This window comes from Anolis sagrei, chromosome 7 (assembly GCF_037176765.1).
Source record: "Anolis sagrei isolate rAnoSag1 chromosome 7, rAnoSag1.mat, whole genome shotgun sequence".
Lineage (NCBI taxonomy): Eukaryota > Metazoa > Chordata > Lepidosauria > Squamata > Dactyloidae > Anolis > Anolis sagrei.
In genome coordinates, this window is record NC_090027.1 from 21743914 (window position 1) to 21771874 (window position 27961).

A 27961-nucleotide genomic window follows, 5' to 3' on the forward strand; every position below is an offset into this window, starting at 1 on the left:
GGGCGCGGAGTGATGACATTCAAAGCCCTTTGCTTCCATTGGTGGGCGACCTGAGTGACGTGCGGAGAGGACCCTATCGAAATGCTGGACACTTCCAGGTGGGCGGGGCAAAGGGGCAGTGGAGCCTTCCTCCCCGCTCCGTTGGGTCCTAATGCCTACTCGTTCTTCTTCCAGCTCCGTTTAAGGTGCAGAGTGGTGACATCTAACCCCAACTACCTTTCCATTGGTGGACGATCTGAGTGAAATGAGGAGAAGCCTATGGAAATGCCGGACGCGGCCTGGTGGGCGTGGCAACGGGGCTGTGGCTCTTTCCTCCCCTCTCTGCAGGGTCCCAACGCTCACCGTCTTCTTCGAGATCTGTTGGATAACTTCTCTGTCATGGCTCTGCTGGGCCGCCTGGGAGCCCTCCTGCAGCGGGCGGTGGAGGCGGTAAGGAGGCATGGAGGGAGGAAGGGGAAAAGGGAGGGAGGAGGAAGGGAGAAGGCCTCACCCTCTGCTTCTGTCCCGCAGGAGGAGGCTCCCCTGGACCTCGCCGCCGCCTTCACCCAGCACTGGAAGGGCCTCACCCACTACTACCTGGAGGCCACAGGTAAGGCTGCTGATAGGAGACTAGACTTGGAAGGAGCCCCCAAAGGTCATCTAGTCCAATAGTCATAACTTTGGAAGGGACCCAAAGGAGCATCTGATCCAAAGCACAATCAAAGTATCCCCAACAGATGGCCATCCAGCCATAGATAGCATAGAAAGACAGATATTGTGTGTGTGTGTGAGAGAGAGAGCAAAACAGAGAGAGAGAGAGATAGTCATAAATTTGGGACCCAAAGGAGCATTGGGTCCAAAACACAATCAAAGCATCCCCAACAGATGGCCATCCAGCCATAGATAGCATAGAAAGACAGATATTGTGTGTGTGAGACAGATGTAATCATAACTTTGGAAGCGATCCCAAGGAGCACCTGTTCCAAAGCACAATCAAAGCATCCCCGACAGATGGCCATCCAGCCATAGATTGCATAGAAAGACAGATATTCTGTGTGTGTGTGTGTGTGTGTGATAGGAGCATCTGGTCCAAAGCACAATCAAAGCACCCTCAACAGATGGCCATCCAGCCATAGATTGCATAGAAACATATTGTGTGTGTGTGTGTGATAGATGCAATTACAACTTTGGAAGGGACCCCAAGGGTCCAAAACACAATCAAAGCATCCCTGACAGATGGTCACCCAGCCATAGATTGCATAGAAAGATATTGTGCATGTGTGATAGATGCAATCATAACTTTGGAAGGGACTCCAAGGGGCATCACGTCCAAAGCACAATCAAAGCACCCCCGACAGATGGCCATCCAGCCATATATAGCATAGAAAGACAGATATTGTATGTGTGTGTGTGTGATAGATGCAATTATAACTTTGGAAGGGACTCCAAGGAGCATCTGGTCCAAAGCACCCCTAACAGATGGCCATCCAGCCATAGATAGCATAGAAAGACAGATATTGTGTGTGTGTAATAGATGCAATCATAACTTTGGAAGGGACTCCAAGGGGCATCGCGTCCAAAGCACAATCAAAGCACCCCCGACAGATGGCCATCCAGCCATATATAGCATAGAAAGACAGATATTGTATGTGTGTGTGTGTGATAGATGCAATTATAACTTTGGAAGGGACTCCAAGGAGCATCTGGTCCAAAGCACCCCTAACAGATGGCCATCCAGCCATAGATAGCATAGAAAGACAGATATTGTGTGTGTGTGTGTGTGTGATAGATGCAATCATAACTTTGGAAGGGATCCCAAGGAGCATCGCGTCCAGAAGGGATCCCAAGGAGCATCGCATCCAAAGCACAATCAAAGCACCCCCGACAGATGGCCATCCAGCCATAGATTGCATAGAAAGACAGATATTGTGTGTGTGTAATAGATGCAATCATAACTTTGGAAAGGACTCCAAGGGGCATTGGGTCCAAAGCACAATCAAAGCAACCCCGACAGATAGCCATCCAGCCATAGATAGCATAGAAAGACAGATATTGTGTGTGTGTGATAGATGCAATCATAACTTTGGAAGGGTCCAAAGTACAATCAAACACCCCCTGACAGATGGCCATCCAGCCATAGATCACATAGAAAGACAGATATTGTGTGTGTGTAATAGATGCAATCATAACTTTGGAAAGGACTCCAAGGGGCATTGGGTCCAAAGCACAATCAAAGCAACCCCGACAGATGGCCATCCAGCCATAGATAGCATAGAAAGACAGATATTGTGTGTGTGTGATAGATGCAATCATAACTTTGGAAGGGTCCAAAGTACAATCAAACACCCCCTGACAGATGGCCATCCAGCCATAGATCACATAGAAAGACAGATATTGTGTGTGTGTGTGAGAGAGAGAGAAAGAGTCATAAATTTGGAAGGGACCCCAAGGAACATTTGGTCCAAAGCACAATCAAGGCACCCCTGACAGATGGCCATCCAGCCATAGATAGCATTTGGAAGGGACCCCAAGGAGCATTTGGTCCAAAGTGACCAACACTTATAAAAACACTGGAAAACACAGTGGAAGAGACTTAAAAAGCAAAAAACAAACAAACATTACAGCGCATGTGCAAAACCACACATATATACACGCAGACACACATATATACACATATACAAAAATATATACACACACATATGAATACACAAAGCACATATACACAGACTGGGCCAATGCATGGCAGGGGACAGCTAGCCTATATCAGTAAAAATGTAATGCTAGTTTGTGGGATAAACATAACTCAAAAACCACTGGATGAATTGACATCAAATTTGGACACAATACACCTATCAGGCCAACAAGTGACCATCATTCACAAAAACACTGAAAAACACAGCAGAAGACCCTAAAAAAGCCAAACAACAAAACTTACATCACCATGCATGCACAGAACCACATATATATACGCAAACACACACATACACAAATATATATACACATAAAACACATATACACAGACTGGGCCACAGCAACACGTGGCAGGGGACAGCTAGTATGGTAAATAAATAAATAATATAATATAATCCAGTGCAAAGCAGATCATCTGGATTCAGAAACAAGGCAATATGGCAGTGTATATGGACTTAAGTCTGCCCCAATGAGGTCATTGGAGAAAAGGGTGTGATAGGCATGAATGCTGATGTTGAAGCCGTGTAATGGCCAGTATTGACAAAGGAGGGATGGGAAGGAGGTCCTTTTGTGCGACAGCTCCTGTGTGTCCCCTCCAGACGAAAGCAAGCCGGCCAGAGAGACGGACATCCCCTGGCACCTGAAGCAGATGCTGGACATCCTGGTCTTTGAGGAGAAGCAGCAGGCATCCGCTGGGGAGACTGGGCCATGCCTGGAGTTCCTGCTACAGCACAAAGTCCTGGAAACCCTGGGTACCCTGGGCAGAGCAGAGGTAGCCCCCCCCCCAATTCCCTGACCCACAGCCCCTTGGTTTGGATCAATAATAATAATATTAATAATAGTGGGTTGTTGTAGCTTTTTCCGGGCTATATGGCAATGTTCTGGAGGCAATTTTTCTCCTGACATTTCGCTTAATACTAATAATATTTTTGTTTATTGCCCACCTCTTCATGGCTCGAGGCGTGTTACAGCTTTACTAAAACATAAACAAACAAATAATCATTTTAAAACACTCTGTAAAATATACGTAATAAAACATACCTCCATGAAATACATATCAAAATAAACAAAACCAAACAAGACATACAGTGGAATTTAAAATCTACCACAAATTATGCAGTTGAGTTTCCTACATTTGGGGAAATCGCAGGAATCCGCACACCCGAGTGCAATGGATGTGCCTCATCCTGGGAAAACCACCTTCGTGATCATGGTGTCTCCCCTGCCAGATAAGCATGAGTTTTCTCTCCCCAGAATAGACTTGCTCCCAGCCTCTTTGTAGCAGTGCTTTCTCTTGAAACAACAACAGCAAAAGGATGGGCTGCTTAAGGCCGCTTGTTGCTCCTTGGCTGTAGAAGCAGGATAGCCAAGTGGCGGGCGTTACAAGCCATCAGCATCTGAAGGACAGCAGGTTCCCTTCCTGCTGGATCCTGCATTTGAAATGTAATTTAGCTTCATTTGATTTGGATTCATTTGATGTTTTATTGCACTTGATTACCACCAATTTTCCTGCAAATGAAAGCAGAGCTTTCTCTAATCCTAATAGTAAAAGGAGTAGTAGTAGTAGTAATAATATTGAACTGCAAAAACTCTGGCACAAGCCAGTAAAGGTGGTCCCAGTGGATATCAGCACACTGGGTGCAGTGCCTAAAGACCTTGGCTTGCACTTAAAAACAATCAGCACTGACAAAATTACCATCTGTCAGCTGCAAAACGCCACCCTACACATTATTATCTGATACATCACACAGTCCCAGACACTTGGGAAGTGTCTGGTGTGTGATCAAATACAAAAGCCAGCATAGTGATCTTGTTTGCTGTGTACTAATCATGTTGTGTATCTAATAATAATAATAATTTTATTTCTTACCCTCCTCTCCTCATGGCTCGAGGTAGGTTACAGAATAATTAAAACACATAAATATTGCAAAAACACTACAGATACACATATTAAAACATATTTCTATAAAAGCTACATAGTAAAACATATATATATATATAAGTATATATAAAATATGTTCGTTTGTGGGATTAACATAACTCAAAAACCACTGGATGGATCAACACCAAATTTGGACACAATACACTTATCAGGCCAATGAGTGACCATCACTCATAAAAACACTGAAAAACACAGCAGAAGAGACTTAAAAAGCAAAAACAATAATTATACCATTTATATATACACACACACATATGCAAACACACACACACACATATACACGTAAAGACACTATATACACAAAGATATATACACACATATACCCACACAAAACACATATACACAGACTGGGCCACAGCAATGCGTGGCAGGGGACAGCTAGTATATATATATTAAAATACACAAAATAGAGATAAAACAAAGGACACATTTAAAATCCATGCTTATCCAGCTCTGTTAACAGCAAAGTCAAGGGAGAGCCCTGTGCTGTTTATGGTGTTTCAGCTTTTCTACTTTTCAGAGGTCTTGTTTTACAGAGGGCCCCGAAAGTCATGTGATCTGGGGGCAAGCTAACTGTAGAGTCTCCCATCAGAATACAATGACAACAAGTCCGGCTGAAATCCGTCAGACCTGTTCCTTAGTAAACAGGTTTAGTCTGGTAAATATTTAAACTCCACTTCCTGCTGTGAGCTGTCTGTGGCATGTTTTGAACCACTTTGTCCTGGCTTGCTTTTTTTTTTTTTGTCTTTTCTTTTTGCCTGGGGCTGTCTTTTCCCCACCTGATACTCAGAGGCTATTGTGACTGTAGCTAATGCAGAATCTCCCAAACCGAGTAAAGGCCAGCAAAGGAGTCCTTTTGCACAGCAGTGTTCTGGTGCAGTGTGAAAACCCCTTGCTTATGTTGCCCCTTTCTCTTGCATCCTTATTCCTGCCTAGTATCCTCCTGGGATGAGGGCTCAGGTGCTCCTCTTCTTCAGCCGCCTCCTGGGACAGATGCAGTGCCCTTTGCTGCACTACCTCAACGTGCACAGACCTGTCCAGGTGAGGCCTGATGGGGTTTTCCTGGCCTGCCTTTGCAAAAGAAGACCAAGCAGAGGCACTCTTTTGAACCTTAGGCCACCTCTGTAACTTGATTGTGAACCTTCAGAGAGTTTGAAACAGGACTCTGGTTCCAAGCTCTCTTGGGGGGCTCCTCAATCTGCTTCTCCTTTCCTCTGGTTCTGCAGAGGCTCCTTCAGCTTGGGAGTGACACCCTGGGCCCCGATCCAGAGAAGGAAGCCATGCAATTGGTGGCTGTGCTGTGTGCCAAGATCCGCCAGGACCCTTCCCTGCTCCCCTGCATTCTGGAGGTGAGGAGCGACTTGACCCAAATAAGTCTCTTTTGGGTGCCAGGATTCAATTTGATTTTGTTTCATTCCTGCTGTCCAACGAGCTTCGGGGGATAATAATGTGTGCTGTGTCTTCTCTCCCCATTTGCTTCCAAGGACAACGGTGTAGCTGAGCCGTTACATCAACAATCAGCGGCTGAACCAGACTTGGGCCCCGGTGGCCCCTTGCCTCAGTCTCCAAAGGAAGGGGCAAGCGGGGCACCCCCAACAGAGCCTTCCTCCTTTGCCCAGAACCTTGTGGCCTCTCTGCTCAGCTTGTGCAAGAGCCAGGTAGGAGCCGTGGTTCCTTTAAGCAGAGGCTGGATGGCCATCTATTGGGAGGGCTTTGATTGTGCTCGAGTCCGAGATTGTGCTCGGGGTATAAATAAAGATTATTATTCTTCCTACTTGGCAGAAGGGGATTGGACTGGATGGCCCTTGGGATCTCTTCAAATTCTAGGATTGTAAGGTGGGCCAGAGGCAGATAGGAAGAGGAGGCATTGCTGTATCTTACCAGTTTGGAAAGGACTGGGTACATACCTGTTGGGCTAGTGGGCTTATTAACAAAAGACCTTCCTCATAAATGTACAGCGGAGTAACCTATTAGCTGCAGCATGACCCAGCACCAGTAGCCCAAAGTGATGAAAAGAACAAGAACACACAGACTAATGTTATCTCTTCCTTTGGAGGCCTTTCTTTGTAGTACATATTTACAAGAACAAGATTTCCATAACACAAATGAAGCCCTTTATACTTCCTTCTTTGGTTCCATGCTGGGCTTCTTTCTCATGCAGATAAGCAGCTTCACTCTCACGGAGCCTCTTCTCACAACCAACTTATACTGGAGCTTCACTGGAGCTTTCTACACACAGCATTAAACATGAGGCCCTTAACCTGAGGCTTCTCTCACCGAAGCTTCTCACACCAGGCCTTCTCACACTTGGCCTTCTCATAGACCATAGCCTACCTCACACTGTGAGGCCTATCTCACACAGAGGCTTCCCTCACAGACTGAGGCTTTTCTCCCACTGAGGTTTACCTCAGACGAACGGCTACTACAGGCATACCTGCTCATATAGAACTGTAGCTTTTGCTGAGTCATTACATCCATTTAACCCTTTCAGTGCTTGACTCACATTTTTGTAATTACAAAGGCCTAGTTAATTTTTAATATTTCTGACATACCTTGCTTTCCTCCTTGCCTTTTCCCTCTCACTTTGCATTACATTTATGCAAGGAAGGAAAGGAGGGAGGCGCCCAAAGAGGTGGCAGCCGGGATGTGACTTTTTTCTTCTTGCCTTGCAGAAGAGGAGGATTGCCCTGAAAGCCCAGGAGAACTTGCTGATGGTCTCCAGTTCTGACCATCCGACAGCTGCCCTGGCCTTGACGCGGGATGGCAGGCTCGGCGCCCTCGTGACTGACCACCTCCTCGCTCTCCACAGCACCCTCCCGGACACCCTCAGCCCTGCCGACATCGCCCCCTTTCAGCCAGTCAGCTGGAGGTAGGGGGAGTGGCACTTATACCTTTAGGCCAGATTTTACCCTTGCAAACAGACTTGCCCATGGTGCCCTTTATAATTGCCCATGTTTCTTTAGTTGTAAGACACCATCGACTGTAAGGCGCACCCTAATTTCAGTGCAACAGTATAAACAAATAAGATCTGCCTGCAGTTCTAAGATGCGCCCCATTTTGGGTATGTTTATATAGGGAACAAAGTGTATCTTAAAATGGAAGCGATACAGTACTGCTTTCAAAACGTGATTCAAATATGATACTTTCTGTGAACATTTTAACTCTTGTGCCTTTATTCAACAACTGGCACATTACAACTGTTGAGCTGGAGGTTTGCTCCTCATGGGTTGTTAGAAAAGGCAGCCACTGCAGCAAATACCACATATTTTCATATATAAATCTAGAAATGTTTGTAAAAAAAATTGTGTTGACTTCTCTGTGGATCAGTTTAAGTACTTTACCTTCCCGCAAAAACAATAACTATTGACCCACTGACCTAAATAAATTAATATTTGATGGGGCTAAAACCTTTTGAATGTTTAAACTACCTTTGCTAGTTATTTATTACATGTGTCACAGGTTTTTTAATTTTTTCATTAGATATGTTGTGGTTTGGTGATTATGTTTTGTGCTATGCAATGTTTTTGTTTACATGTTGTTCGCCACTTGAATCCGGGAGAAAAGCGGGATAGAAAATCAATCAATCAAACAATACTCACATTTGCATGTTTTCAAACTGCCAAGTTGGCAGAAGCTGGACCTAACAGCAGGAGCTCACCCCACTCCCCGGATTCGAACCCCCGACCTTTCAGTCAGCAAGTTCAGCAGCTCAGCGATTTAACCCGCTGCACCACCAGGGGGCCCTAACTCTTATAAAAAAGGAAACACTGAGAAGAGCGGTAAAAGGCAAGAGCGTAATCCATCTCAGAGAACCTAAAGAAAGTACTGGCTCCCTTGTCTCTCTCTGCTGCTCTTCTGCCTCTGGCCTTTCTGAATGCCTGGCCCAAGAAATGCTAGAGGAGGCTGGCCTCCCGAGTTGGGATTGGTGCTTCATCCTCTCTGAAGAATGGCCCTCGACATCCACAGGCCGTAAGGAAATCCATGTTTTTGGCCCCAAAACGTGCCTTCGATTGACTTGTACATGAGAATATGTGGAAATTAGAGAACTTCCTTGAAGCGGGGTTAGTGCCTCCTTTCCCAGCAGACCAATGGCTGACCAGCATTAAGTTGCAGAGGCATAACTCTCTCCTCCTGATCCCCTTCCAGGCGCCAGAGCAGCTCCACTGAGGAGAGGAATGCCTTCCCTGGACAGACGGATCTCGAGGCTTTCCTTGCCTGGATGGACCTCTGCGATTGCCTGGTGAAGGAGGCCCACCTGGTAAGATGCGTCCCACCAACCTCCCAGCATTGCTTCCTCATTGTCATTGGGAAAGTGTGTTGGGGCCAGGAAATGCAAAGTGAAATTTACAGCAAAGAAGAAGTTCAGAATGGGGTAAGGAGAGAGGAGGAGGAAGCACAAAAGAGTGAAGAGTAAAGGAATTTGGAATAGATAGATAGATACCGTATATACTTACGTATAAGCCGACCCGAATATAAGCCACAAAAAACTGGGAAAACATATTGACTTAAGTATAAGCCAAGGGTGGGAAATGCAGCAGCTACAGGTCAATTTCAAAATAAACATAGATACCAATAAAATTAGATTAATTGAGTAGGTTAAATGTTTTTGAATGTTTACCATATTTCAAAGAAAAACAATAAATTTGCTCTGTAAGTGGAAAAGGAGGGACAACAAAAACAATATGGTATCAACAAAACTTAATAATAATAATAACAATAACAACAACAATAATAGAATTTTTACCCCGCCCTATCTCCCCATGGGGATTCAGGCTGGATTCCAACATAATAACAGGCAAACATTCAATGCCTATATAAACAATGCAGAACTAGATATAGATCTATAATTATACTAATTTCACATATGCACTTCCCCTTGAAACGTGTAAAGAAGCGTTAATCCCACCGCTTGTCAACAAAAATGTAAAGAAGCAGCGCTAATCTCACTAGATGCCACCAAAATTATGTGAGGAAGTATTAATCTTCTTTAATGCCACCAATATTCTGTGAGGAACCTTCTTTTAAATATCAATTAAGCTGCCACCAATATGTTTAGAGACGCTGGATTATGTCTCTGTTTATCTCTAGTTGTGTTGTGAGGTGACTTTGGTAGTGTGGAATGCACCAAGCATAAAACAATGGAGGAGGCAGGTTTGAAATACAAAGAGAACAAGATTTATTGTTAACAGAACGTAATTGTTGCAGTTTTGAGAATTTGAACTTGGCACAAGGCTTGATGTTACAAAATGGCTGGTTTGAGATACATGCTTCTGATGATACAATTCTACAAATTTCTTCTTTAGTGAAGTGCTTATACTACTTCAGAGTTCCCTATTGTGAATATCCACACGGTTTGCCCTATACTCGGAACAAACCACTGATCACCAGTCTTTCCTTACTGGCAATCCTGAAAACCCCCTCTGTTAGATTCCTTTAACCTAAGCAATCTAACAAGGTAACACCTTCAGCTCTCTTGCTGAAGAAATATTCACAAATTCTAGGAACTACTGAATTCTCACAGCTTCACAACAGAGCCCTAACTGGCTCTCCTCTTCCCCGGGTCTCTTCCACCGGACTAAACTACTTTCCCCAGAGTCCTTTCTTGACTCTGCTATTTCCCAGAGCCCTTAACTGGCTCTGCTCTTCTCCGGGTCTCCTCCACCGGACTAAACTACTTTCCCCAGAGTCCTTTCTTGACTCTGCTATTTTCCAGAGCCCTTAACTGGCTCTGCTCTTCTCCGGGTCTCCTCCACCGGACTAAACTACTTTCCCCAGAGTCCTTTCTTGACTCTGCTATTTCCCAGAGCCCTTAACTGGCTCTGCTCTTCTCCGGGTCTCCTCCACCGGACTAAACTACTTTCCCCAGAGTCCTTTCTTGACTCTGCTATTTTCCAGAGCCCTTAACTGGCTCTGCTCTTCTCCGGGTCTCCTCCACCGGACTAAAGCTTAACTGCCACTTTCAAACCTTTTTCTCCTTAAGCTCCGCCCACCTCCTCTTCTGCCTTGTCTTGTCACCATGGCAACCTATCCCTCACAGCTAGGCCATGGCAATAAATGTAATACATAAATACAGATTCAACACAGTACATTAAACACTCTATAATAAACACTACAAATACAGTTTAAACACATTACAAACAACACTTTACAATGAACACATCTCTACACCTTCCCCCCCAGAAATATTATTTTTTTGGACCATTCCCAGTCCCAGAATGGCAAAAAAAATAATTCCACATATTATCCAACAATAAATACATATATATCAATTCTGAAAGGGAAACATATTATGGTTAAATACATTTCAATTACACCTATATACAAACCTTTAACCTTACGAAATTTTAGTATCATCTATGGATGTGGTATCAAAGTTTCACATTTCTAACATTTTTTATATAAACAATCTATCTAAACATTTCTATATTCATACATATATTTGTAAATATTTATTGCCTATTGCAAAACGTATATACCTACCACACTTTAATATAATGGGTTTATATCTTGTACCTATGGTATGAAATATATACAGTTCACCACTGTAATGACATCATACATTTTATAAGTCTATAATAAAACAGGATATCCATTTTTAAAGAATATTATACTATACTATATTATACTATATTACACATACATTACCTTTATACAATTTAGAACTATCTGTGATCATCCTCTATCTATTTAATTTTCTATATCAATATCAAATATCCTTGTCCAAATGTGTTTCTATCCCATTAACATATATAATTGACTTTCTACCTAGTCTGGTCAATTTATAAGACATTTATCTATATACCATACCACAACTTTTTTCATACATATGGTCCCACTTTGTTAATAGCCCACACAATAGTTAAACTCCCACATTTGATCATTGACATAGATGTCTTAGTGTCCAATGTCCCATGGTTCAAACACAGCCTCGGTTGTACTGGACCAACTGTCCACAGCAATGTCTCTTTATGATGATCTTTTAGCTTCTTTTTTTCCCACTTCTTCGTTTCTTCTTTTTAGGTTTCTTCTTTTGTCTGACCTTCCAATTATCAGGAACAGTTTTGTTTCCATCGATTTTCAGGGCTTGAACAATGGCTTGCTTCCATGAAGCATCAGGTTGTAGTGAATAATCTGGAATTCCTCGAGCATCTTTTCTTGGCACTGAAGAGAACTCACTGTCCTTGGAAGAACGAACACGAATATTGTCCTTCTTCATGGCAAGCTCATCACTGCTATCTGGACAAACTTCCAAAGCTAGAAATTGCAGCTTTTTCTTTTTATCATCACCAATATAGTCTGTGTATATTAGTTTTCTTGTCAGTCTATCAGCTTGGCTTTTATTCTCTCTTTCCTCTCCGTTCAAGGATAAAGGAGATCTCTCTTCCGACACATGGCCAAATCTTCTTTTTCTGTTTACTTTCTCTTCAGATGTATGGATCTTTGTTTCACAGAAGACCCCTGGATATTCTGAACTCGCATCAGCTTCTACTGTCACATCCAGAGTTTGTTTTCCTTTAGCTTTCTCTTTTACTTTTATTTTATTGTCTTTGTCAAAAAGTTCAGCTGAGGTAATTTCTTTATGTGGCGCTGAAGGAAATACATCTTTTAAGGTCAAGGATTCCTCTTTCTCCTCAGAGTTTATCACTTGTCTTTCCAGACCTATTGTTTCTATACTCTCTTCACTGGCTCTCAAATAATCAGCCACTGGAATCGGCTCTGCTGCAGGGCTTGTTCCTCGTTTGCATGGTCTCTTCTGGCTGTACACTTCTGACTTTATATTTGGAACACCATCTTCAGCAATAAATCTATAGGGTTGTTCTTTTGCTCTTCGTTCCTGTTGAATTTCTTTGACTCCTCCTGTCTTCTTAATAAGCTCAGCAACCGTAGCGCTGGATTCTGGATTTTCATCTCCATCCTGTTGTATGGCAAAACACATGGCTTTTTGATCAGGGCTTTTGTTGTTATATTCTTCCTCCTCGCACGTCATTCTCCAGTTTTCAATCTTTTTAGCCATGCCATCCAGCCCAGAGGCAGCTCCGCCATCTTTGTCTTTCTCATCTTCTTGTGTCACCTTCCTGGCTACTTTTTCAAGCCTTGTGGCTCTCCTGATGAGGGACAAATGGCCTGGAGTCCCTGGCTGAAATTCCTGGTGCCATTCCACAGCTTGTGCCACAACTTCTATGGCACTGTTTAAATCTCCTCTGCGCCTCAAACATGCCGCCATTGTCAAAACTAAGTCTGAGTCACTCCTCAGCACTTCTGCATCTTTTAAAATTATGTATGTTTCATGTACATGGCCTTGATCCCACTTTTGTATTGCCATAGTCAACTTCTCATGTTCGCTCTTTAATTCACCCATGCTTTCTTTCTCAGCCTCCTTTTGTTCTACCTCAGCTGTTTTCATAACTTCTTCCCTTTCTACTTTTGGCTGTGACTCTCTAACTGTCACTACAGCTGTCCCTTCAGCTTTGGTATCCGCCATATTGGCTGCTTCTGAGGTAATCTCCTTCTGTTGTCTGGTAGCCGTTTTTCAGCAACTTTTACCTCACAACTTATTTTAAAATTAAACTTAAGGCACTCGATTAGTTGTTACACGAATCCCGTCGTCTGCCAACAAAAATGTAAAGAAGCGTTAATCCCACCGCTTGTCAACAAAAATGTAAAGAAGCAGCGCTAATCTCACTAGATGCCACCAAAATTATGTGAGGAAGTATTAATCTTCTTTAATGCCACCAATATTCTGTGAGGAACCTTCTTTTAAATATCAATTAAGCTGCCACCAATATGTTTAGAGACGCTGGATTATGTCTCTGTTTATCTCTAGTTGTGTTGTGAGGTGACTTTGGTAGTGTGGAATGCACCAAGCATAAAACAATGGAGGAGGCAGGTTTGAAATACAAAGAGAACAAGATTTATTGTTAACAGAACGTAATTGTTGCAGTTTTGAGAATTTGAACTTGGCACAAGGCTTGATGTTACAAAATGGCTGGTTTGAGATACATGCTTCTGATGATACAATTCTACAAATTTCTTCTTTAGTGAAGTGCTTATACTACTTCAGAGTTCCCTATTGTGAATATCCACACGGTTTGCCCTATACTCGGAACAAACCACTGATCACCAGTCTTTTCTTACTGGCAATCCTGAAAACCCCCTCTGTTAGATTCCTTTAACCTAAGCAATCTAACAAGGTAACACCTTCAGCTCTCTTGCTGAAGAAATATTCACAAATTCTAGGAACTACTGAATTCTCACAGCTTCACAACAGAGCCCTAACTGGCTCTCCTCTTCCCCGGGTCTCTTCCACCGGACTAAACTACTTTCCCCAGAGTCCTTTCTTGACTCTGCTATTTCCCAGAGCCCTTAACTGGCTCTGCTCTTCTCCGGGTCTCCTCCACCGGACTAAACTACTTTCCCCAGAGTCCTTTCTTGACTCTGCTATTTTCCAGAGCCCTTAACTGGCTCTGCTCTTCTCCGGGTCTCCTCCACCGGACTAAACTACTTTCCCCAGAGTCCTTTCTTGACTCTGCTATTTCCCAGAGCCCTTAACTGGCTCTGCTCTTCTCCGGGTCTCCTCCACCGGACTAAACTACTTTCCCCAGAGTCCTTTCTTGACTCTGCTATTTTCCAGAGCCCTTAACTGGCTCTGCTCTTCTCCGGGTCTCCTCCACCGGACTAAAGCTTAACTGCCACTTTCAAACCTTTTTCTCCTTAAGCTCCGCCCACCTCCTCTTCTGCCTTGTCTTGTCACCATGGCAACCTATCCCTCACAGCTAGGCCATGGCAATAAATGTAATACATAAATACAGATTCAACACAGTACATTAAACACTCTATAATAAACACTACAAATACAGTTTAAACACATTACAAACAACACTTTACAATGAACACATCTCTACAAAACGTTTGCAAATCCTCTCTCTATATATGTATATTTCCCTCCTGCAATATTTGCAAGCCCTATGTATCTATATTCATATCTAACTACACATGTCTACATAAATTTGTGTGTGCATTTCACCCCTGCATATTATATATCTATATTCATATATCTATCTAGACATCTCTCTTTATCAATGGTTCCAAACCTTTTTTTGACCAGAGCCCACTTGAACGGGGACCTTTTTGACCAGGGACCACTCCCCAACATTAGTACCAAAAGGGGCGGGGCTGGTCAGCTCTGAGGAAAGGAGCAGAAATTAAATAAATAAATAAAGAGGAAGGTCATTTTCAGACCGGATTTTCATTCTCATGGCCCACTGCTGGGACCCGGCTCACAGGTTGAGAACCACAGGTTACTCTATATGTTCTGTCACGCGCTGGGCCTGTAAAGAATTTCCTTTAGAACAGGACGTGCAACCTTTGCCCAGCGGGAAGCCCAAGGAGAAGTTCTCAGAGGTTTTCCACCACAAATGACCTTTAGATGGCTTGTGAAGTATAACAAAGTCTTTTATTAATGAACAATCAAACAGAAACTTCTCTTGTCTTCAATAAAGCTAAACAAATGCTTCCAGGCTTTATGCAACTGGTGGCTTCCTAATCTTGCCCACGAAGGACAGGCAACTGTCTTCAATAACTTCTTCTTTACCTTAAATGGAAAATCCCTTTTTTAACTTCTCCCAGGCTGACTGTAATCTAACCCTTACTGATGTGGGTTCCGCTACCGGGTCGAACTGCATCTCAAAGCACCGAGTGGATCTACCAGTAAAGGCTTAGATGTTCTCCAGCTGGAGATCTTTGGTCTTTAGGGCTGTTTTCCTGGAAATCTTTGGAGACTCTTAAGACTGTTTTACCTCGGAAAGTCTTGATGCTCTTAAGACTGTTTTCCCCCGGAGAGTCTTAAGGGTTGAAGCTTTTGTACGGGGGAAGCTTGCACACGTCCTGTACATTAGCTTTCCTTGCTGAGACTAACTAAAAAATGGCTCCCTTCCCTTCCCAATTGCCCTGAGCAAGGGGCGGAACCAAAACTTAACGATGATGGACAGATGATTTGCCCTATGACTGCAACCAAAGGAAGTCACCTATCTGCAGAATCCCAGGAACCTTGGACTGCAAGCAAACATTTAATACAAAGCAAATAAAATTGGAGCTCCTGGTACAGCCGTACCAAAACACTATATATACATAATTATATCTATATAGGATTTGCAAAGACTTGCAAAAATATGAGGGGAAAATTCATATATAAAAGTAATATATACATATAAATAAAGATATAAAAGTACATGGAAATCTCTAGATATCTATATGTATATAGGATTTGCAAAGACCTGCAAACATATGAGGGGAAATTAATGTGTATAGATAGATACAGATAATGTATAGGTACATCGGGATTGCAAAGGCTTGTAGGGGAAATACCAATATATCCGTAGGAGAGATTAACAGATATTTCAGGGGGAAATGCTTTGATAAGATGAATGGATCTTCCTGACTTGCAAGGGCTTCTCTCCCCCTCCTTTCCCTTTTCAAGACATTCCATCCTGGGAGGAGAAGCAGAACACAAGCAGAAAAGAAAACACACTATAGCCCGAAAAAACCTACAAGAACCTAGTGATTCCATCCATGAAAGCCTTCGACAATACACAGAAAACACACTGTTTAGAGAGGGGGAGAGGAGAGAGAAATAGATCGTATATTGCAAGCAATGGCCTCCAGGCTCCACTGCCTATTATCTTCAAGTATATATGATAGACAGACAGACAAGCATTGCCAGGCCCAGTGTGTGAAAGGTGAAGAAAGATAAAATTGACCTGACAGAGATGGGAGAAGGGGAATATTGTGCAGGAAATGTTTTCCAAAACAAGACTGTTGAAAGGACAGAGCCACAGAGATGCTGAAAGTGAAGGATAAAGCTGAGAGAAGACAATACAGACAGGGAAGAGGGGGAAAGGAAGTTTGATTATGTGTCTGCATGTTGGCATCAATGTGTAAAACCCATGACAGGACAGTCATAGAATCATAGAATCCTTGAGTTGGAAGAGACCTTGTGGGTCATCCAGTCCAACCCCCTGCCAAAAAGCAGGGAAATCGCATTGAAAGCACTCCCACCAGAATGCCATCCAGTCTGTTTAAAAGCCTCTAAAGAAGGAGCCTCCACCACACTCCAGGGCAGAGAGTTCCACTGCTGAACAGCTCTCAGGTGTGGTGCTCCGTTTTTGCTCATTTGGCAACCACCCCCTAGTTCTTCTGCAGAATTAAACTATTGTATTTTAAATCTCCTTGTTTCTTGTTTCTGATTGGGAAATAAAAAGACTAGAGATATTGGGGCACTGTGCTTCAACAGGTGTCTTCAACAGGTCGTTGTGTGCGTAAGGGTCAGCTTTTGTTTCTGCTTTGACGGTGAGTCACAGTGGTTGTTTCTTCCCAGGTGGTTGCGGATGCCGTGAGGGAAGCCGTGGCACAGAAGTTCTTTGTGGGGCGGCTGCAGCCCCAGCTCCTGCAGATGTGAGTGCATTGAGTATAGCCTTGCTGCTGGGTGGGAGCAGCTCAGAGCTCTCCCCCAAAGCAGCTCCTCTCATTTGGTGTGGTTTCCCAACACAGGGATGAGCGCGGCCTCCTTCTGGCCACGGCTCTCCTGACCCTCCTGGTGAGGCAGATCCGGGCCCCTGCCCTCCTCCGGGAACTGACCGTCTTCCTTCTGGGGACCGAGGGGGGACCGGCCGGAGCGGAAGACGTGGAGCATCAGCAGCAGCACCAGCCTCTCCTGCGCTCCCAGCTGATAGAGCGTTGCAACCACCTGTCTGATGAGGTGACCCCTGGGAGGGCTTTATCTAAATAGTGAAGTCCCCCTTGTCTGAGCTGTGATCCTGAGTGGGACCCTGTGTTGGGCGAGTGGGCTTCATAACAAAAGACCCTCCTCATAAATATTCAATAGAGTAACTTAGCAGCAGCAGCGCGACCCAGTACCAGGAGTCCAAAGTGATAAAAAGAACAAAAACACACTGGCCAATGTTGTATTTTCCATTAGAGGCTTTTCTTTGTAGTAAAACAATATGGTTGCACTATTTACAAGAACAAGGTTTCCATAACACAAACAAACAAAAACATAGCTTTGCACACAGCAGTCTTCACACTGGAGCTTTCTCACATGAGGCTTCTCTCACACAGAGACGACACTAGCTTTGGCGCACTGACTCTAAGAGGCTTCAGCCTATTCACTCCCCTCAGGACGACAATAGCTTTGGCCCACCAACTATAACAGGCTTCGGCCTACTCACTCTCCTCAGGACGACACTAACTTTGGCCCACTGACTCTAATAGGCTTCGGCCTACTCACTCTCCTCAGGACGACACTAACTTTGGCCCACCGACTCTAACAGGCTTCGGCCTACTCACTCTCCTTGGGACGACACTAGCTTTGCCCACTGACTCTAACAGGCTTCGGTGTACTCACTCTCCTCCGGACGATTCTAGCTTTGGCCCACTCACTCTAACAGGCTTCGGCCTACTCACTCTCCTCAGAACGACACTAGCTTTGGCCCACTCACTCTAACAGGCTTCGGCCTACTCACTCTCCTCAGGACGATTCTAGTTTTGGCCCACTGACTTTAACAGGCTTTGGCCTACTCACTCTCCTCAGAACTACACTAGCTTTGGCCCGCTGACCCTTAACAAGCTTCGGCCTACTCACTCTCCTCAGAACTACACTAGCTTTGGCCCACTGACCCTTAACAAGCTTCGGCCTACTCTCTCTCCTCAGAACGACACTAGCTTTGGCCCACTGACTAACAGGTTTCGGCCTACTCACTCTCCTCAGGACGACATTAGCTTTGACCCACTAACTCTTAACAGGCTTCAGCCTACTCACTCTCCTCAGGACGATTCTAGCTTTGGCTCATTGACTTTAAGAGGCTTCAGCCTACTCACTCTCCTCAGGATGACACTAGCTTTGGCCCACTGACCCTTAACAGGCTTCGGCCTACTCATTCTCCTCAGAACGACACTAGCTTTGGCCCACTGACTCTAACAGGCTTCAGCCTACTCATTCTCCTCAGAACGACACTAGCTTTGGCCACTGACTAACAGGCTTCGGCCTACTCACTCTCCTCAGAACGACACTAGCTTTGGCCTACTCACTCTAACAGGCTTCGGCCTACTCACTTGCATTAGGACGACATTAGGTCCATTCCAGTTCACCCACTTACCTACCTTCCCTCCTCTCTTTTCCACTCCCTGCAGATCAGCCTGGGCACCTTGCGGCTGTTTGAGGAGCTCCTCCGTCTCCCGGAGCCCCACGTACTGCAGACCCTGGTGCTGGGCAGCCTGGAAGGACGCGGCTACGTCCTGCGGAGCCTCCCTGGGCAGGAGGAGCACGTCGCCCGGGAGCCAGAGCCGCCCTGCGAGGATGGGCTGTAAGTGGCAGGAAGGGCAGGGGAAGGGGGCCAAACGGTGGGGGACTCCAAGGCATCATTGCGGGGGTCCTCTTTCAGCAACAAGCTGGAAACAAATGCCGGCTTACATACGATTTTGTGTCCTGGCTGTAGTTAGACCCATTGAATTTCAGTGGGAGCTTGATAAGTTTCCATTAGTCCAATTAATTTATCATGTCAGAAGTAAGCCAAACAGTTGTGTTGCATTTTTAACAAACAAACAAAACACAAAGTTTGCAAGCTTGGTAGTTGATTAAATGTCTTTGACCAGTAGCTGGCCACTTGGAGTGCCTCTGGTGTTGTCGCAAGGAGATCCTCCATGGTGCATGTGGCAGGGCTCAGGGTGCATTGCAGCAGGTGGTCTGTAGTTTGCTCTTTCATAATACTGTTTCCTTAATATTTTTTATACTGATCAGAAATCTTCAATGCTAAACAGCCCAAGGTGCTTGATGTTTTATCACTGTCCCAGCAGAGACCTGGAGGAAGACCCCTACTTCATGGACGGCCTGCCAAGTACCAGTTTCCGAGCCTCTGCAAAGGCCAAGCCAGCACCTGTTTCTGCTCCAAAGCCGAGGATGCAGCCTGGGGAGCGTAGAGACGTCAAGGAGGTGGTCAGCAGGTGGGCCAGAAGGGGCTTTCTTTCTTTTTATGTTTTATATTTATATCCTCCAGATAGTACTCTCGCGTGCTGAGCCATTCCTTGGCTAGGCCAGACTATTGCAAAGGGGCGTGAGAGGCCTAAGTACCATTCTGCATCTTCTGCTCGCTCTAGAGCCGTCTTTGAGTTGCCCCTTGCCTTTTCCCTTTTTGTCTCCTCTCCTGCCACTTCTCCCTCCTTTTCCCTTTTAGCTTCCTTTGCCTGGTTCCTAGTGAGGCAAAGACCTCTACTTACCTGGAGGAGGCGGGATACGACACCTACGTTCATGATGCCAGTTTGCTGGTGAGTCCCCTGCTCCGATCTTGGCAATACCCCCTTACTATAATAATAATAATAATAATAATAATAATAATAATAATAATAATAATAAAACTTTATTTATATACCGCTCTATCTCTCCTAGGGGACTCAGGGTGGTTTCCACGTAAGCAAAATAACACAGAAAACATACAGAGTAAGAAAAACACAGGCACAAAATATTTAACACAAACATATACATTAAAACCAATTTCAGCACTATTCTTTCATGCAAAATGGAGAGACCCTGCTCGTGACTGGTGGGGACGAGGGAGAGGGCCATTTCGGTGGTGGCCCCTTGACTCTGGAACTCATTTCCTAAGGACATTAGACATGCCCCAACGCTGGCAGTCTTTAGAAGGAATCTGAAAATCTGGTTGTTCCAGTGTGTCTTCCCAGAATAAGGAAAACTCTTAGCAATATGTCCCCAAATGCACTTTAATATTAACATTGATTTAGGATTGCCTGCGTGCCCTCATCTTTCTTTGAAAACCCTATCCTAGTTATACCCTACCTTGTTCATGCCCAGCATTATTTTTTTAAAATTTTAAATTATTACTTTTGCCTTGGTCATAGGTTTTTAAATGCTTGTATGTTATTGTTATTGTTTATTGTTTATTTTTGTTGAGATTTATTTTACTGTTTTGTATTGATTATTTTGTTATTGCCTTCGTTTTATTGATGTACTGCGGGCTTGGCCTCATGTAAGCCGCACTGAGTCCCTTGGGGAGATGGTACCGTGGTACAAATAACATTTTATTATTATTATTATAAAATAAGCTACCAGGAACCGAAATTTTGAAAAGGGCATAGATTGTTTGAGAGGGCTGGGTCAAGGCTAGTGCAGAGAAAAATGGGGCCGGGGACATGGGGAAAGTGCAAAAAGCTGTCCCAACAGTGGCCATACTGGGGCCTGGGGCTACTCATTTCCAGGGCCTATTAAAGAACTATAGAGAAGGTCTGGGCCAGGGGAAGTACCCCGAGATGACAGAGGACCGAGATAGTGGGTTTTAACGGATGACCTGGGGCCTGGGACTTGTGACTAGTCGTTTTTAAAGGCCTGGTGAAACCACCAAGTTCTTACGGAAAGAGGAGAGTGATGGGGCCTGTCTTATCTCCCTGGAGAGGGTATTCCAGAGGTGGAGGGCCACCACCGAGAAGGCCCTCTCCTTCGTCCCCACCATCCGTGCTTGAGACACTGGTGGGAGTGAGAGAAGGGCCTCCCAGGTGGATCTTAGAGGGAGATGTGATCACGGAGACAGGCAAGGCTCAACCCGTTTAGGGCTTTATAGGTAATAACTTGCACCTTGAATTTGGCTCGGCAATTTATCGGCAGCCAGTGAAGCTGTTTTAGTAGGGGCGTTGTGCGCTCCCTATAGTTTGCTCCAGTTACGAGCCTGGCTATTGCGCTGTTGTGCTAGTTGAAATTTCTGGGCTGTCTTCAAGGGCAGCCCCACATAGAGCATGTTGCAGTAATCCAGTCTGGATGTAACCAAGGCGTGGACCACCCTGGCCAAGTCAGACTTACTCTTTCCATGGTCCTTGGGTTGCTCCCTAACCCTTTGAAGCAGGAAACCATGTGCACTTGATGAGAGGAGGTCCATCCAGCTACGACTTGGAAGAAGACCGACTTCCTAGCTCTTCGTTACATATGATCCGTCCTCCTTCTCTCTCATCAGTTTAAGGAGTGCTCTGTGAATGCTGCCCGATGGAACTGGCCCCGGGTCCCTTGGCCCCTGGAGAGCTGCCCCGAAGAGTCCTGCTTCCACGAAGGCCACTTCCTGAAGGTGCTCCTGGACCGCCTGGCACGGATCCTGGACCAAGTGAGTGAGGGCCAGAGGGGGCTTGGCTTTGGCCTTAGTTCACCCAGGGCAAGGGAGGGAGGAAAGGCTGTGGGATCTATCCTGTCTTTACTCAGGATTTGGGGCCTGAGACTGGCAGCGTCAAAGGAGGAAAGGAAACACCCCATTCCTATCCCTCTCCACATTGTATACCTGGTTGATTCCTGTGACTAGTTTGATCAGATAGATCCTAATGGGAGAAGGGAACTTTCCAGATCTCCCACCAGACACACTCCACCCATCTGCCAGGTGTTAGGGAAACTTTGCAAACTCTGGATTAGAGTCTGTACAGTTCCATCATGCCAAATGGGACATCTTCCCCTTTGTAAACTGACTTGGCATCTGATTTAGTGGCCTTGTCTATGGGAATTTCCATTTATTTTAGGCATTAAATCTTTGTTCTTGCTAGGAGAATGGCCTTTGTTCTTGTCAAGCTAACATTTTTTCCTAGTGTGACCAGGTTTCTCATAAAAATGACAAATCTTATCATTTTAATTTTAATTTTTTTTCACTGTTGTCTTTAGAGCTGTTTTATTTTCAGAAGGTAAAGATTTTTCCCCTCATTCTTTCAATAGATTCTGCTTTTAGGTGTGGAATTTCATTGTCCAAAGTGAGAGGGTTTTCTTCTGTATGAGTTTTCAGAATTAACACAGAATGGGTATTCCAATCTTCTCATTTATATTCTCACCCATCGATTTTAATTCTTCTATTAAAAGACCTCACATGTTGTAGAAAATCATCCAGACTTTCTTCAGAGCCCTTATTTATTTATTTATTTATTTATTTACAGTATTTATATTCCTCCCTTCTCACCCTGCAGGGGACTCAGGGCAGATTACAATGTACATATACATGGCAAACTTTCAATGCCATAGACACACAACATATAGACAGAGGCTATTTAACATTCCACCTCTTTTTTCATGAGGGGATTCTGGCCACCAAGGGAGCTGTTGCTTCACTGTCCACTTGTGACACTGATGAAGTACTTCCTCATTCTTTGCATGCTTGTTGGAGATTTTTACGGTGTCATAAATTAGTTAAATTAGCCTCCCCTCATAAGTGGTTCATCAATTTCCTACTTGACAGATGCAACTGTCTTTCAGGTTGCAAAGGTCGACAACAAGCTACACAAATTGGTCGGAAGCTCTCTCCAACCCAGGCTGGCTTCAAATACATGACCTTTTGGTCAGTAGTGATCTTTATGCAGCTGACTCCTAGCCAGCTGCACCACAGTCCCGGTGCTTAGCTGTAAACAGCTTGTGATGCATCAACATGCTTTCATCAAAAGAATCCTTGCTGTGGATTTTCTCCAGATGGGCAAGTGTGGCTTTACCCCAGTGGTTCCCCACCTATTTTTGATGAGGGACCACTCTCCAACATTAGTACCAAAAGGGTTACAAATCAGTTTTTGGGCAAGTTTAGATTCGGTTTGGGGTGCTGATCCAGAAAATTGCATTAGATAGACCACATCAGCTCTAGTTTCTGATACAGAAGATATGCCATAGTCAGCAACAGGGAAGGAATGGCAGGCGGTGCAAAAAGAGCAGAAGTAAAATAAATACAATAAAATATTTTTAAAAAAATAGGGAGGAGGTTCGCGGACCAGATTTTTGTCCTTGAGGCCCACAGGTTAAGAACCACAGCTTTAACCGTTGCATCATTCTTAACATATTTAAAAGTTTCCTCAGATAAGGAATTTGCAATTAAGGGTCTCACCCATTTGTCGATTTCTGTCCACTCTTCATGCTCATCATCATCAGCTTGGGGTGGATCTTGTTAATAGACCTTGGTTTGCTTTGAATCCAGAAGTAGCTCCAATCTCTTCTTCCAAGTCAAATAAATTAAACCAATTTTCTGCAAGTTTTGGAAAATTCAGAAAAAAACTCCTGTCTCTACATTCTTTGCATCATTAAAAACAATTGCAGCCATATCCAAAAACTCTAAAAATCTTTTTTAAAGAAGCCTCTGTGCTCTTTTCAGCCTTCCTATTTTTCTTTCAAGCTCTTTCTTTTGCACACAGTCTAGGCATGCAGACTGGGCCCGTAACCCTTTTTGTTAGAATCATAGAATCAAAGAGTTGGAAGAGACCTCATGGGCCATCCAGTCCAACCCCCTGCCAAGAAGCAGGAATATTGCATTCAAATCACCCCTGACAGATGGCCATCCAGCCTCTGTTTAAAAGCTTCCAAAGAAGGAGCTTCCACCACACTCCGGAGCAGAGAGTTGCACTGCTGAACGGCTCTCACAGTCAGGAAGTTCTTCCTAATGTTCAGATGGAATCTCCTTTCTTGTAGTTTGAAGTTAGGGAAAACTACCCTAAATATAGCAGAGCATCCAAAAACATAAATAGGATACAAATGTTGAGCATCAGCTCATTAGCGAGCAGAGCATGATGTGTGGCTATAAAGAATTCAGAGCTTAGGAGGATCTTTTAAAAAATCACAAAATGTTTATTTACAATAATAAGAAACAACTGCATTTCTTCATAATTGAGAATTGGGTCTGAGCTACTCTAACATTCATATCTTTTAAGGTTTCAAGTGAGGGAAAAACTCAAATCACTCCTGACACACAAGCAGAGAGAGATCTCAAAGCACACAGTGCATACTCTCCATACAATAGTGTAGGAAGGCAGAAGGCAAATTCAAAAAGGCTTGCAGTAGAAAAGTGTCCATTTTAAACAACCAATTGGAAAGAAGCAGAAACAGAGAGAATAATAATAATAATAATAATAATAATGGAAAAGTTTTGGAACACAATACACCAGACATCACGATTGTGGAAAAGAAAAAAGTCTGGATTATTGATGTTGCCATTCCAGGTGACAGCCGCATTGAGGAAAAATAACAGGAAAAACTCAGCCGCTATCAAGACCTCACAATCGAACTGCAAAGGCTCTGGCATAAACCAGTACAGGTGGTCCCAGTGGTCATTGGGGCAGTGGGTGCCATGCCAAAAGATCTCAGCTGGCATTTGGAAACAATAAACATCGACAAAATCACGATCTGTCAACTGCAAAAGGCCACCTTACTTGGACCTGTGCGCATCACACAGTCCTAGATGCTTGAGAAGTGTTCGACTTGTGATTTTGTGATACAAAATCCAGCATCTAGATCTCGTTTGCTGTGACATACTGTGCTTTTCTGTCAGTAAAATAATAATAATAATAACAACAACAACTTTTTTTATACCCCGCTACCATCTCCCCAAGGGTACTTGGGACAGCTTACACGAGGCCAAGCCCAACAAAAAAATTATATACATTCCCAACTGTCATTCAGGAGACATGGGGGAAGGGAAACCCTTAGAGACTATTCTGAAATCAAATCAAAAGCAAAAGATTTATACGATCTGAAAAGAAACCAGAATATAGACTATTCTAATGCTAACTTCTCTTTGTTGAGGACTTGAGACTTGGGCAGAATGGGGTTGAATCTCAACGCCAGGTGCATGCCTGCAGGTTGTGAACACACACATATACATACACACTCCAGCCACATTCTGCTCTCTTCCCTCCCTCTCCCACTCCTTCACTGTCCTCTTCTCCTTCCCCGCAGCCCTATGCCGTGAACCTGCAGGTGACCTCGGTGCTCTCCCGCCTGGCCCTTTTCCCCCATCCACACCTCCATGAGTACTTGCTGGACCCCTACCTCCCTCTGGCTCCTGGTTGCCGGACTCTCTTCTCAGTCCTGATCAGGGTAAGTGGCCTGCCTTCGATGCTGAGAGGTCACCTTGGGGAGAAAAAAAAGCCATGGCGGGGAGGTCCTGACCCTCACTCCCACTGTCCTGCTGTTTTTGAGCCAAGCCCACACCTGCCCCATTGCTGTCTCTCCTCCCAGGTGATTGGGGACCTGATGCAGCGGACCCAACGCATCCCCGACTTCCCTACCCATTTGCTGCAGGTCCGGAGGCAGCTGATGGGGTTGGTTTCTGAAGACACCCGGTGAGTGTGGGAAGTCCATGGGGGAAATAAAGCTCTAGGTGCGACTGGGACTTAGCTTTGATCATTGAGGTCCCCTGTAACCAATTTGGGTGGTGTGTCCATGGAAACCCCATATCTTTACCCTGCATTTACCCACTGAACCCATTGGGGCACTTGCTTTGGGGGTGGGGGTGTTGGGCAAGTGGGCTTATTAACAAAATACCCACCCCAGAAATGTACAGCAGAGTAATTTATTAACAGCAGCGTGACCCAGCACCAGGAGACAAAAGTGATAAAAAAAGAACAAAAACACACAGACCAATGATATCTCTTCCATGGGGGGGGGGGGGGGGGGTCTTTGTAGTAAAATAGTACGGTTGTACTATTTACAATAACAAGGTTTCCATAACACAAATAAAGTTTGTTGTTTCCATGCTGGGCTTCTTTCTCATGTAGTTATACACGAGCATCACACAGTAGTTTTTTTTTTACACAGGGCAACGTTAACACACTGAGGCTTACTCACACTGAGGTCTACTCACACTGAAGCCAACTTCTCACTGAGGCCTGTCTCCTACTGAGGCCTTTCACAGATGGAGGCAAAGTAACACTGAGGCCTAATAACACTGAAGCCTTCTCCCACGGAGGTCTCTTCACACTGAGGGCTCTCTCAGAATAACACTTCTCACATACTGAGGCAAACTAACACTGAGGCCTAGTCATACTGAGGCCTATTAACACACTGAGGCCCTTCTTCCACAGAGACCTCTAAAAGACAGTGATCTGCTAATACTGAGGGCAACCTCAGACTGACGGATACTAAGCTACAGGCACACCTGTTTATATTGAACAGCATTTGCGGAATCATTACATCCATTTAAACCTTTCAGTGCTTGACTCACATTTTTGTAATGAAAAATACTTAGTTCACTTTAATATTTCTGATGGAGGGGACTGTGTAGAGAAGAGGAGGCCTAAGTCCACCCGTTTTGTGCCTTGCAGGATTGCCCACCAAATGCTGTTTGAAGGGGTGGTCATCCTAGAGGAATTCTGCCGGGAGCTGGCTGCAATTGTCTTTGTCAAGTCAGCGACGGAGGAGGGACCTGCCTGATGCTCACAGACCCAGAACGGACCCAGATGCCCATCAGCTGCCCAGGATGGGTCAGCCAGCGGACCACTAGCCCCAACTCTCTCTAAGGACTGTGAGAGATAGGCTACAGCTCCAGACATTTTTGGCAGGATCAGGGGCTCCTTATTGCCTGGGATTGTGGACTAGACAATGGCTAAAGCAAGTCGAAGGAGACTAGGGATAGGAAGCCAAAAGGCTGACCCAAGGAGGCCTGCATGTTCAGAGGAGGAACCACAGGGCACTTGCAGACTCCTGATTCCTTCTAAGGTCAACATTGTGCCTCTCAACCAGCTGAGCCCTCCTTTGCCCCAAAGAGGAGAGTTTGGGGCCCACTTGTGCACATCTCAGAGTGGCCCAGATTCTCCTTTTCTGGTTCTGCTGCGGATTTTCCTCTTGCAAAAAAGATAGACTGGTTTTATCTTGAATGATGCTGGCTGCTGGCAAAGTCTCTGTCGCAATTTGCCGATGGAGGAGGCCTCTCTAACCACTGGGCCTTTGCTTGTGGGGCCTCCAGCGCCTCTCCCACACGGACTACAGACACCGGTGCCTCAGTCGCGGGCAGAACTAAAGACTTCTCAACCAGTCCCAGGTTGCAGTTCTACCTGGTTAGGTTTCTGGACTCTTGCTCCTTTTTGCACAGTTAGGCCTTTATCCATTGCTTCCCAGCTAGAGCAGTTCCACTGGATCTGTGGGAACCCCATAAGACAGGACTTAATGTCTATAAATGTGGTACGTTTCCCCTCCCTGGGATCCAGTGATGGGATTTTGATCTTGCCCATTCTTCAAATCAGACCTACTCAGGAAAAGTGATATACATTTGCGGTTTTTAAATCTTAACTTCCAAGAAAGTCATCTGCAGGCTGTTTCTTTTTTTCTTTTCTTTTTTTGGCAGCGAGACCCTTTGAACAAGGTACAGCACCTGAGATGAGACACCTGTGGTGAGTCGAGGAGTGTAACAGACGCTTTGCACAGGCCCTTTCCCAACAGCAGGGGATCCAGACCCAAATGTGTCCCTGGCTGCTTTGGGCCTACAACCTTTATGCAGCCAGGCAGGCAGCTTACTTCTCAGGTGTGCCTAAATAAAACCCAAGCCTGTGCTGGACATGCTGGAGCCCCGGTTCTGT

The 27961-nt window shown here is 44.7% G+C and overlaps 1 protein-coding gene and 1 pseudogene across 3 annotated transcripts; one reads left to right on the forward strand and one right to left on the reverse strand.

Annotated features, from left to right (window-relative positions):
* The first annotated feature begins 187 nt into the window (after nt 1-187).
* On the forward strand, nt 188-27946 carry FHIP2B (FHF complex subunit HOOK interacting protein 2B). Of its 3 annotated transcripts, XM_060787762.2 has the most exons (17): nt 311-429; nt 511-589; nt 3270-3442; nt 5549-5653; nt 5839-5961; nt 6097-6270; nt 7285-7481; nt 8759-8870; nt 16986-17062; nt 17159-17366; nt 18797-18969; nt 19460-19606; nt 19837-19927; nt 21622-21765; nt 25344-25484; nt 25626-25729; nt 26711-27946. In XM_060787762.2, exons 1-17 carry the CDS (start codon nt 379-381, stop codon nt 26817-26819), a joined length of 2208 nt encoding a protein of 735 aa, XP_060643745.2. In that variant the 5' UTR covers nt 311-378; the 3' UTR covers nt 26820-27946. The 3 variants fall into 3 exon arrangements, with proteins under 3 accessions (XP_060643746.2, XP_060643745.2, XP_060643747.2); XM_060787763.2 differs by lacking the exon at nt 3270-3442 and having other exon boundaries at nt 188-429; XM_060787764.2 differs by lacking the exons at nt 311-429; nt 511-589 and adding an exon at nt 5149-5270 and having other exon boundaries at nt 3295-3442.
* Nucleotides 3764-3907, reverse strand: LOC137097532 (U1 spliceosomal RNA; annotated as a pseudogene).
* Nucleotides 27947-27961: the final 15 nt, after the last annotated feature.

What these genes read in the sequence shown, in the direction of transcription:
- FHIP2B (XM_060787762.2), top strand. Translation starts at nt 379, where the DNA reads ATGGCTCTGCTGGGCCGCCTGGGAGCCCTCCTGCAGCGGGCGGTGGAG. An exon ending in TCAGCTTGTGCAAGAGCCAG is followed by an intron (nt 6,271 to 7,284) that starts GTAGGAGCCGTG and finishes CTTGCCTTGCAG; the next exon opens with AAGAGGAGGATTGCCCTGAA. An exon ending in TGGCACGGATCCTGGACCAA is followed by an intron (nt 21,766 to 25,343) that starts GTGAGTGAGGGC and finishes CCTTCCCCGCAG; the next exon opens with CCCTATGCCGTGAACCTGCA.